The 12,858-nt window shown below is 30.1% G+C and overlaps 1 protein-coding gene across 3 annotated transcripts; it reads left to right on the forward strand.

The window, feature by feature from the left end:
• Window positions 1-3,246: 3,246 nt before the first annotated feature.
• On the forward strand, window positions 3,247-12,422 carry LOC125068527 (septin-2). 3 transcript variants are annotated; one of them, XM_047677719.1, is made up of 9 exons: window positions 5,549-5,937; window positions 6,808-6,999; window positions 7,274-7,532; window positions 9,297-9,447; window positions 9,623-9,788; window positions 9,937-10,093; window positions 10,671-10,755; window positions 11,051-11,066; window positions 11,489-12,422. In XM_047677719.1, the coding sequence occupies exons 1-9, from the start codon at window positions 5,820-5,822 to the stop codon at window positions 11,545-11,547; spliced, it is 1,203 nt and encodes a 400-aa protein (XP_047533675.1). In that variant the 5' UTR covers window positions 5,549-5,819; the 3' UTR covers window positions 11,548-12,422. The 3 variants fall into 3 exon arrangements, with proteins under 3 accessions (XP_047533676.1, XP_047533675.1, XP_047533674.1); XM_047677720.1 differs by lacking the exons at window positions 5,549-5,937; window positions 11,051-11,066 and adding an exon at window positions 3,247-3,604 and having other exon boundaries at window positions 11,489-12,420; XM_047677718.1 differs by lacking the exon at window positions 11,051-11,066 and having other exon boundaries at window positions 5,550-5,937; window positions 11,489-12,420.
• The last annotated feature ends 436 nt before the right edge of the window (window positions 12,423-12,858 follow it).

The following is a 12,858-nucleotide window of genomic DNA, read 5'->3' on the forward strand; positions in this document are numbered from 1 at the left end:
GTGGTTCCACCTGACCTCAAGATAAAATCTAAAAACTTACTATTTGTGTTTCCACTTCGCATTTATAATTAAAATAATTTTGTCCACAGTTTTTACTTTAAAAAAATGCTTCGAGTTTATTCCAACACCTTATTCCAGTGCGTATGTAGCCGTAGACATGCAGGCATCCTCACGATGTTTTACTTCGTGAAATACCTCATGATCTCAAATTTTACATTTCAAAAAATTCTGCGATGTCCGCCTGGGATTAAAAATGCGAACTTGAGCTAAGATTTATATGTTCTTTCCACTTGGGCATCTCGGATTAAATTTTTAACTATCAATTTATATTACTTTATATTTTATTTAATTTTGTGTATGTATTTGCTATATTTATATAGTGGCGAGGCAAAATCATTTTTTTTGGTAATATACGATGGTTTTTTTATTTAAAATAAGTTGGCAGACTTCAAATGGGTCATCTCATGATAAGTGGTTAGCTCTGCCCATTGAAATTGAGACTGTAAGAAACAGTACCTCACCCCTTACATCGCCAATATACCACCAAACTTGGAAGATGTTCCTTAAAGGACATAACATTGAGCCTGTAGTTACACTGACTTACCTTCCTTCAAATCGGGACACAACAATACTAATTTTGGCTTTAAAATATATAATGAGTGAGTGGGATAGAAAATAAACCAAAATAAGAATTAAAAAATATGTGTGTGAGTTTCAAACTGAAGTTAATGTAGGATACCTACCTATACTAACCCTAAATTCAGAGGCACGTGGCGAGCGGCTCATCATATGAGATCACCTGCAAGGCATCGATTGCAAGGGTCTTTGAAAACTGTTCCCTGTTAACTTAATTTAAAATTCGTTGTACTTAGTTGTACTACAGGGCTGTACTTAGTTGTAGGCACCTGTCATAGTAGCGAGTTCAAAAACATTTTAATGAACGGAATGTTAAAGGAAACGTCAAAACATTAGAGGAATATAAAAAACCTATCGAAATTGGTTCTACAAAAATATATTTGCAGGTTTAAAAAAAGCAGTAAATCCAAATGACCAATTAATGGGTTAAAGTGTCCTCTTCTTTTAAGGAAAAGGGGTTTCCATAATAATTATATTATAATAATTATTCTATTACATACTATATTTTAATTTTAGCATCAAACACTATTTCCTCATTCTCACAATTCGGTAGGACGGCGATAGTCTACCTCAACTACCATCGGCAGAGAGAGTCACAATGTCAGATTCTACGCTTCTGCTGAGAATTCCTCTTTCTCCTAAGAGAATCGAAAATCAATAATAATTGTTTGACTTAACTCGGGATTTGAACTAAAGACCTCGGTACCGGACCGGTATTACTTAATATATGACCTTATCTGTATAGTTTACTACTATATATGTACAAAAGACATATGTAGGTTACCTGTTTTCATTCAACACATTTTCCAAGAATAGGTTCTTGAGAACTCTAAGAACCTACCCCTATTTTCTTGGAAAATGATTTTACTTGAACCGGCAAGCAATTTAATAACTTTGTCGGTTGTCCTTAGTTTTGTGAAAGGTTAAAGTTAAATAAATGTTGGAAGTTAAATCTTTATTTAGCTCAGACCGACGAGGGTGTAATAAATTGTGGGTAATGATGGGAAATCTTATCGAATGGCACCCATTAGACGCGTCTTTGATTTCAATATAAAATTATTTTAATTTAACGTTGTCTGATTTTGTTGAGCAATTATAGAAATTATTATGTAATGATGTACTTAATATTGTAAATATGTTTATATCTATAATATTTTACTATTTAATTATATTATTTACATATGTTGAAAAGTATATTTTACTATAGCCTATAATATCCCGCGCTGGACAGCTGCCTCCCTTTCTATTAAAATTTGAGCATATTCGTTATTTATTTTTTGTTGACGAATTGTAATTTTATAATTAAACATGTCAGAATATTATTTGATACATTCAAAGTTTAAGCCGACCATGTGATTTATTATAAACACAATTTAAGAACATAAACAGGGGTTTCGGAACTGCGATTTTTGTAAACGTCTTCTGTCAATTGGTATCACGCGATCACGATTTTTCCGTAGCAATTTTTACTTCTAATTTGTAAATATGTACTTATGATCCTAATATTAATAACTTTCATAGCAATATAATATTTTATTATATATACTTATTACTTATAGATCATTGTTGTATTATAACGTATAACAATCTGCCATTAATATTGACCAAAATTACGGAATGCCAATATTTTCATGTAGGTTCATCAAACCGTAAGAAATCCTTTACGAAATAAGACAAATGTTTATTCCAAATATATTAATGTATATATACTATACACATAATTATGTTCTAAGGATGTATAAGAAACACATGACTGTTTTTTTAAACTAAGTATATAGTTATAAATAGTAATCCTAAATATAAGAGAACGTATGTGTTTTTTGAGAAAAAGTTAATTTTAGTATGCAACTTTAAAAAAAGTTTACTTTCATTGTTCGATAGATTTTGTAAAGATGACAAAAAATAATATCAGTAAAAAGTTCGCCTCATAACTTCGCATTAGTTTTGCTTGTGTTATAATTTATAACTAATATTATTACTTTAAATTAAATAGGATGTTATTTAAACACAATAAGCGAAAACTTTTTTTATATATAATATATTGTTTTAAGTCAGCCTTATTTCTACATCGGATAAAAATATTTATTACTTAAATATAATTAAATGACTATTTCATATTATAAATCAATTTTTAAAAGATTACAATTAATTGTACAAACACTAACATCGACCTTGAGATTATTGAAACGCCCTTACTACATCTAGGGCAAAGTAGAAATTGAGAAAAATGCAAAGCAATATGTATGTACGCGCGAGCGGGGAAGAGGGTAGTCGTGCATGCGCTTAAAGCTCTGCATTATCGATTTTTCTCCGCCCTGTGACGAAAAAGTGCGCGCGCCAGGGACGCGAGAAACGTGTGGCCTCTCGCGCATTACCGGGGCCGGGCGCAGGGGAGGGTCTTCGAGGACGCGAGCTCGCCCCGGACCCTCAGATTATATAACGTAGACGCACAGGACGGCGCACAAACAATGTGATTTAATTTTATCTAATATTTTCTACTGTTTTAGATTATACAATTTATAGGATTAGGATCGTATTATATTCTAATTTTCGCGCGATTTTATTTCATTTTAGTCCTTTTTGATGTGTAGTTTTAAATAATGTCGACATAATATATCCGAAGTTATACCGGTAATTATATATTATTATTAATAAGGTAACAATAGTTTATAGTGAATTTTACTCTAATACTAATATTGAGCACACCATAAATGTTACAATATGTAATTTTAAATCATTTGAGAGCAAACGTGAAAGAATAAAAATTAGTGTGAATTTTGGTGAAGTCGATTCGATCATCTAAGATTAATAGATAAACTCGGGAAAATGTTAATATTAAGAAGATTAAAGAAATATAATAAAATGAAAGGAAAAACATCGTGAAAATTTTATCATAATTTTCGCTAATTTACTTCATACATATTTTGTGAAAGAAGAAGGAGCTTCCCAGTCAACAAAAAAATGAACGGTAAGACTTATGTATTCGTTATTTGCGTTTTAGGAACCATATATGTTTTTGGTTCTTCATTTTTTGTGTTTAATAAAAAGGAGAAAGTGAGTGCTTCGTACATTTCATTATATTGTAACATAATTTTGATAGTTTCCATAGTTTTTTTCACCTTCAACGATTTTGTTTTCATCCATTCCTATAAAAAAGTCATAATAATCTATGATCGGTATGGCTTGATACCAACTCCTCGAGAAAGCAGATACGACCCAAAGCGAGGTGCAACATGTAACAATGTGACGTATGTGCAATATGTGTTCCTGCATTGGCTTTATGTAATTTCACTTTATGCGAACGCAATTGTTTGCTTATGTTTATGGTCTTAATACAAATTTGGAATAAATTTCCTTCGTGCCATAATCATTATCAGTCCAAATAGTCGTAAATTTGGATAAAATTGATTTTAAAAAGATTTTAATCATTGATAGTATGTCGTTCCTTTATTGCTGTTTGGTCCTTAAATATAAATGATGATAAAAACTCAATGCCTCAGGAATCAGGACCGAAAGTACGAATTACATATCTCTAGACTGTTCGTGTACCCTTATATAAGTATTCAGACGAAGTGACACGGTTAAAACCTTAGGCTAATAATAATTATTTTTTTTCTATATTTTATTAACTTTTTTAAATTTTTGAAGTTATTTAGTGAAATAATATATATATATATATATATATATATATATATATATATATATATATTTATTTATATTAATTTAAGGTTAAAAAATATTTTTAAAACAAGATATACATATACCTAAACAAGATATATTCCACTACCAAAAAGTAGGTACAGTTATTGTGTCCCAGAATGTATGGCGAGTGAACAAGTGTAATTATAGGCATAAGTTACATTTTATCATCTTAATTCTACAGGTTGGGGACGCATTGATGATGTAAGGGAGTGTTCACATATATTACAGTGACAATATATATGGGCAGTAATGACCACTTCAGTATGTCAACTTAGTTAAAATAAAAATAAAATATAGATTATGTTAAATCTGGATAACGCAGTAATTACGTTATTTGCTATCATTAATACATTTTATTAACAAAATACAATACCTATATCATATTAATATAAACAAGTATATAAACAGGTCTTGTTTGTTTGTTTTTTATTGCTTTATGCAAAAACTACAATCCCGACGAATATGAATCTTTTATATTATTTTTATATATAGGTTCAGACAAAGGTTATACAGTATTTTTTTTTGAGATATAGCTTAATATAGTGTCGTTGCCGGAGGCAAAAATTTGGCCCAGGCAGTTTTGAAGAGTACGTTGGTAGCGTTGCGCTTCAACTTCGATAAATCAAAAATAATTGCGTGAACGATTCGTAAGTCTATGCATAGGGTGAATGAACGTTGTTGTAAGTTTTGAAATACTAAATTTCAACTTAATTTTAAAATACGAGAGTTTTAAATAAATTCTTACATAAAAATGTGAAACATTTTTAAAAGAAAATAAGATTACACATCTCAACGATAACAAGAAACGGCAAGACAATAATAACATAATAATTTATATATACCATATATAGACAAATATGTTTATTAAAACTAAATATTAAACAAACTTCAATGTTGTTGTACGTGATGCAATAAATAGAGCGTGCATTCCTTTGATTTCCAATCAAATAGTAAAATTAACTTTCACTTCTATATCAATTATATTAACGAAATAATGAGTAATTTATTTAATTAAAAAAGAGACTTTTTGTCGTCAAATTCTAAAAAGAAAAAATAGTAAAAATCTATTTGACTCTTAACCTTTTCACAATATTTAGTACATGATCACATTAAAGTTAATTTAATTTGAATTGCAGTTAATTAATGACGTAATGTCAAATCTATCTAAATGTTACGAGTGACAATAGAAGTTGTCGCTCTTACAAAGTATGCGCTATCGTGCAGTTTCGTCGCGATCGTAGTACTGGTAGAGCGCGCGAGTGGTTGCCGTCGGCGCCTGCGCTGCTCATTTCCGTGATATCGAAATACGTAAATTCCTGAATGAAAGTAAATAATTTAATTTATATTGTGATTTTTTTTATTCGATTGCTTATAAATTTCCCGCGTTATTATTCCATCTTTAATGTAACATGTCAGCACTGTAACACAAAAAAAGTTATACAACCTATTCCTGGTAAAACATAAAGTCAACAATTCCAGTAATGGAGAAGAGCGATTCATACGCAATCTTAGATATAAATATTTGTGATAAGGATTCAGCACAAGCAGATAATAATCATAATAAAAAGAAGACATCTCTCACAACTGTAATTAAAATTCGTAAGTTTTTTTCATATGCAAATATGATAAATACATATATTTATATTCATTTGAACTGTATATATATATATATATTTCTAGTAATAATTATCTTAATAAGTATGACACAAAATCTGTTTGTTTTCATAACATCAAATAAGTCGCACGTCATTATACACAACAATTCTATACAGTTTTTGTATACCTACATGTAATCTGAAAACATAATGAGGCCACTATTGTCTATTATGATCGTGTGAGTGGGATTTGTTCTAAATTGATATACCTATTGATTGTCTTTTTTTTATACTTCAAGATACGATACGGAAAAACTCAGTTTTAGAACCTTTAGAAATCATAATAATTATGTTGAAACTGTTGCAAGTTTTATTTTTGATATAATAAAATAGTTTAACTAATTACAGCGACAGCATAACATGTTACATTGATGAGCACGTTCGTCGTTTCCGCTCGTTGTCCTTAATATTTGATGCGCACGCACTGTGTCCCTGGGCTCTGGTACTCAGGAAACCCGACGTGTTCCGCTTCGTCGCGCCCATTGCACTGAGACTCAGTACTTGCATCTTCACAAAAGAACAACATAATTTGCGTAGGCAATTTACCTAGCGCTTTCTCGTCTTGTTTTATATAAAAGAAATCGTCCAATGTAGTCACCATTATCTGCAGGATGTCGCCGACTATATACTTCCGCAATAGTTTGCAGTAATCAAATAAGAATACTAACCCGCATGCTTTGTTATGTTTGTAATATAATCATTTTAGAGAAAACTATAGGTTGAGTTAGTTATGCTTCATGTCTTTCGATGAAAAAAATTATTATTTAATTCCATTGATTTATTTAAATTCTGGTAAATAAACATTTGTTACCAGAAAGAGAACGTGGGGAACGTGATTATATAGGATTTGCGACTCTACCGGAGCAAGTACATCGCAAATCTGTTAAAAGAGGTTTCGACTTTACACTAATGGTTGTCGGAGAATCTGGACTTGGCAAATCGACTTTGATCAATAGCCTTTTTCTTGGAGATCTTTACAAAAATAGAAAAATATCTGATGTTCAAGGTAAGTTATTTTTAAAATAAATTTTCCATATTCCTCAAAAGTAACTCAATGTTTTGAGGAACATATAAAATATAGTATACATTAAATCGATGCCGGTCTTTATTACGACGGCGGAAGTCATGTCCGTTCTATATCATATTTACAAATAAGTTGACTTTCTGGGGCGCATCCGTGACTTTGTGTGGAAATTTGCATATGGAATAAGATTTGTATGCATGCGTAATTTCGAGTGTATATAAACTTTATAGTGATGTGTTTTAAATTCTCGCAACAGATAGAATAGAAAAAACGACGACAATAGAGAAAAAAACAATGGAGATTGAAGAACGTGGAGTAAAGCTTCGGTTAACGATAGTAGATACGCCAGGTTTTGGAGATGCCATCAATTGCGAAGACTCGTGGCGGGTGTGTTCTGCTTACGTCGATGAACAGTTTCGACAGTACTTCACCGACGAGAGTGGTCTCAACAGACGACACATGCAGGATAATCGAGTACATTGTTGCCTTTACTTTGTGCCGCCATGGGCTCACAGGTACATAAGTCGTCTCAGAGAAAATAATTTTAATTAATTCATCTATATAATAAAGACATTATTTTTTTTCATTTGTATGATAATGATGCATACTTACTCTAAGTTTGTCACATCTTTCTTTAAAAACACGTTTTAGCTTGGTCTATATAATGATAAACATTTATCATTTTCATAATATATGTAGTAGCTATAGTTAGATACAGTTTGAGTAAATCAACAAGTATATATAATAATATATACATACGTCCTTATTTAATAAAAGTATTTTCGTCTTGTGTACATATGTGTATACTTATGTATCTTTCTATATGTTTATCACGATTAAATATAATTTTATGAATCGCATAATTTAGCTGTACAAACTAACAAAGTACAAAGTTTCTACTTTGTAATAGCCTGCAAGTCTCTTAGCTGGGCAAAAGCCTCCTCTCTCTTTAAGGAGAAGGCTTAAAACAGAACACAATACTTCGATCACGTCTCTGTATACCTTCACCACTAAGCACAAGATGACTTATAAATACAAATTTAAAAAACATGAAAATTCACTAGTGCAAACACTCTTCGGTTAGGATTCACCTACCGATATTCTAGTCATTGGGCCATCTCGACACCTGCTAAGACAAAATCAGATAGTTTTTATTTAATACCATTTAGCTTAAATAATTCAGATCTTATTCAATACGTATAATATATATGTTCTGCACCTTTTAAGAGGTTGGAATATAACAATTAGTAAAAAGTAGTACAATTGACTGTCTAAATCTCGTCGTCTTCGAGCTAAATAGAGATATATTTCGTGTAAATAGTAACTAAACAAGACTAAGAACTCAATAGTGATAATTATATTTCTGAAATTTATGCAGCAGATAAAAGTTGAATTCCTAAATGATGATGACAGAATTTATACGCTGCCTTTAGGTGCGATAGTATTATAGTCAATAAAATCTTGTTGCGTTAATATCTCTTATAGCGTTCTTTAGCATTTCGATTGATTAATGTTTGTTCACAACAGATAATAACTATGAATCAATAAACATGTTTGATATGAAGTGATTAAATGCAATTGATCATTTTACTTAATTCACCGTAATAGATTACTTTCTTGGCAACATTTAAAATACTTAATATGTAATTAATATGAAATAAATGAAACTAAAATAATTTGAGCGTATTTTTTCAGTCATATAATAATAATTAAATGGCTTTTTTAGTTTTTATATGCGGTTTACCAGTATTGAGATTTCATTCAGATTTTTTATAGAGCATATCTTTCATAATAGTTTTAAATTCAACCTTCCTGCATGCGATTTCACTATGAATTTCTTGTTTATCTTTTTTTTATTAAAGCATATTATTATATTGTACAAGAATACAGGGGTGATATAAGATTTTCAAAGATTATTACATATAATATATGTATAACTACTACTAAACTAACTACAGAGTTTCTTGTTTGTTTTTCTCTGAAGGAAGTGTTTTTAAACACCATCACAACTGGCACCAGTCATAACTTTACATTAAATTTAATAAATTCAATTTAAAAGTGCTTGCAAATATACTTTATTCAAGTAGGCGTAAGAGCCTACTTGACTAAAGTATATTATGATTTTATATAAACATATAAATCGTGAACAATGTTATTAAGTTGTTTAGATTTTGAACGTAGGTACTATTGAACGAATCTAAACTTAATAAAATTTTGAAAATACGTGCTTATTATTTTTTTCAATAATATTTGTCATTAAGTTTAAAAATTTTTTTTAGTTTACGTCAAGTGGATCTGGAAATGATGAGACGGTTACATCGTAAAGTTAATATTGTAGTAGTGATTGCAAAAGCTGATTCCCTCACCGCCGCGGAGGTGAAGCGACTGAAGACGCGCATACTTAACGATCTAGAAGAACATCAGATTCAGGTATTCTTACATAACAACTTTTTTAAATTGAACAAAGAGGTATGCAGTTTTTCTTAGAAGATGTACTTAGCGTTCCGTACGTGCTTATACCACTTTCATTACCTACACGTAATAACTTTTGATTTATCATTATATTTGAAAATAAAATAAAAATTAAAGGATTTCGTTTCTTTAGGTATATCAATTCCCAGAATGCGACAGCGACGAGGACGAAGAGTTCAAACAACAAGATCGTGAACTTAAAGCTGCGGCGCCATTTGCCGTGGTGTCGTCTGACACCGTGCTGGAGGTCGGCGGGAAGCGCGTGCGCGGCAGACAGTACCCATGGGGCATAGTTAACGGTAACATGGGTTTTCAGATTATTCGGGTTTTTCCTAACCTACCTATTAAACCTTTTGTATAATAATAGCTTCTTTGCAAACATGGCAATTACGTGTATAATACTCACGATAAGGAAAACTTTATAATACCTCATAATCTCATAAACAGTGGAAAATCCCCGGCACTCTGATTTCACGAAACTACGGACAATGCTGATTTCGACGCATATGCAGGATTTAAAGGACGTTACACAAGACGTCCATTACGAAAACTTCCGCGCCCAATGCATTTCACAGATATCACAACATGCAATGCGAGAAAGAGGGTAAGAGTACATTAAACCTATATTATTATCATCAGTAGTATTCGCTTGGCTTTATTTCATTGGCAAGTTCCTATTATTTGATCGTATAGTAATGTTTTATCCCCATTTATCTCTTTCTCTAGTCCATTTCCTCAATTATTCGCCCATATTATACATGTTCATCACATAATTCATCAAATTTTTTTCCCTGTGCTTTTCACAACGATTAATATGATAATTAATCGATTTCAGCTTTTGTGCAACTATAGTTACTTTTAAAGTCCTCTTACGCGGCTATGACAAAAAATACCCACTCAAGTTTTGGAAAATTCAACACAGGCCCAATTCTGTTGCGTTGTTAATGCATACTGCTGTAGATCGAACGTACCTATTGATCACGTAACTGATTTGTATTAAATCCATCCTCATCTATTTACAACTACATTATTATTTAAGTATTAAGCTAATTATTACTGTTGCTAAAGACATTCATACATTTCCTTTCTTCGAATTCATATAACCATCTGCCAAGTAATATGAAACTAAGTGGTTAATTTTGTCAAAATGTGTGTAGTGATAAATTCTTGTTCGTCGACAGAAAGCTAAAGAGAGATTCGATGGGCAATAACACCGACGTTGTATTTACGGACACCGACCGTTTACTTCTACAAAAAGATGAAGAGGTATTAGCATTTAATTAATTGTATTACAATTCAAAATTATAATTAATTATTACTTTAATAAACAACTGTTAACCCTTATACTAATTACATATTTATTTAGGTAAATTAGTTAAACAAAATAGATTTTTTTTCTACATAGCTACTTATTATGAGAAAACATACTGATTTATTTTATTAAATGGTTCTTATGAGATAACTATACATAAATAACACAGGAATTTGAACTAAGTGCGACTAAATACAATTATAAGTATGTAAATCATCTTTATAATATTTTATGATTTTCGCAATATAGGACTACCTTGGACCTCGTACGTACAGAACATGGTGCATGGTTTTCAATAAAAGCATTATTTCTAAACATAATAAAGTTACCAGCTATTAGTTATAGAATTTAATTACATAATATCATTCCAAGTAGGTTACTGTACATCCTAAAACGTAAAATATTAAATAAGACGCATGGTTCAATTCAGGTCAGACAGTCGGTCCATGAAGTCACAAAATTTAATAATATTAACGACACGTTCATCTTAAATAGGTTATATCGTTTGTCTCTATTGCATGTGTTATTACAATAGTAGATACTAAAATTAGAAAAATTTTGAGAACGATTTTCAACTTAAAGGTTTCGACCTAATTTAGGTTTTCATTTTTTAAATGTGTTTATACCAAGAGCATGGAATATACTGGTTGTTATTATAATCGATTAATACATTTACTTCAATTTCAGATACGACGTATGCAGGACATGTTAACTCAAATGCAAGAAAAACTCAAAGCTTCCGATAAAAAACATGACAGTATTATTGATGTATAGTACATAGACCGCAGAATTAGCTAAGAACTATAATAACGTTTTAATTAGTTTTAAATAATAGAATGTCTTTAGGAAAATTCGAAGAATTTAATTTATTGTAGTTTGTTAACTTTTAAAAAAGAAAAGCGTTATGTGAGTATATGCCTAATTGTATATTATTTTATTGAATCAATTAAGATTCTTATTTACTACTAAATTGTAATGTTTAAAATGTCTTAAAATCAAATCAGGAACAAGAAAAATCAGAATTAGCAACAAATTGTTTAGGACATAGCGTCTGCGAAAACATTTATCTTAATAAAAACCAATGTGAAAGTAATAAATCAGTATAAATTATTGTAGCCCTAATTAGTATTACACTTTGCACTTACACAAAATTTTATTTATTTAAGTCAGTTTTATCACATTAGTTTAGCCACATGTCTATGTCTACGTGTACACTAAGTATATATTATAGAATATATGTATACTTAGACAACTAATCTCATTAATATCAATTTAAACCAAAGATACTAAAAACAGAAGTTTCTAAATATTTATGTTAAGCTGTAATTTGATTAGCCAAAATTTATTAATTAAATATTTAAAAAATATATATAACGTTTTAATCTCTTTCCACGTAAGATGGTGATTATTGTTACACCCAATAAACAAGGATTTTTATTTAATTATTACACTATATACTTATGTAAGGATATTTATGTAATTTCCATCGATTTTCAAATTTCAAGATAAGAGAAAATATACTTTAAATATGAATATTTTTCAAGATTTACAGATATGTTGATGTATAAAAGATTGTGATTATTTTTTTGATCAATAATTAAGCAATTATCTGCAAAGGCACTTACCAAAAGTTTATATACGTTCTGTGAATTTTTGTATTCGAATTATTATAGTAAATTGATACTTTATGTTGTCTTCGTTTTCTTTGCGCGTTTTCCTCCCGTATTTAAACAAAAATCGTATTAAAACATATCAATGAATAGATATAGCAACAGCGTTTTTTAAGGTAAGTACATGTAAAATTTATCTCGCGTAAATTAAGAAGTGGGGTTTTTTTAAGATCAAACGAACTTCTATTGTAATTGATTTAATTCTATTGGTGTTAACTGTTATAAAATTATACATAAAGCATTTTAAAAACTCGTAAAGCCCTGCAGTTAAACAAAAGATTTAGAGAAATGCAGAAGAATAAATAATATTATTTCTAACCCAAAAATAAAAACTAAGTTTGCTAGTATTCAAATCAATGCCAATTAGCAAAAAATCATATAACATTA

This window comes from Vanessa atalanta, chromosome 13 (assembly GCF_905147765.1).
Source record: "Vanessa atalanta chromosome 13, ilVanAtal1.2, whole genome shotgun sequence".
In the NCBI taxonomy this organism is placed as follows: domain Eukaryota; kingdom Metazoa; phylum Arthropoda; class Insecta; order Lepidoptera; family Nymphalidae; genus Vanessa; species Vanessa atalanta.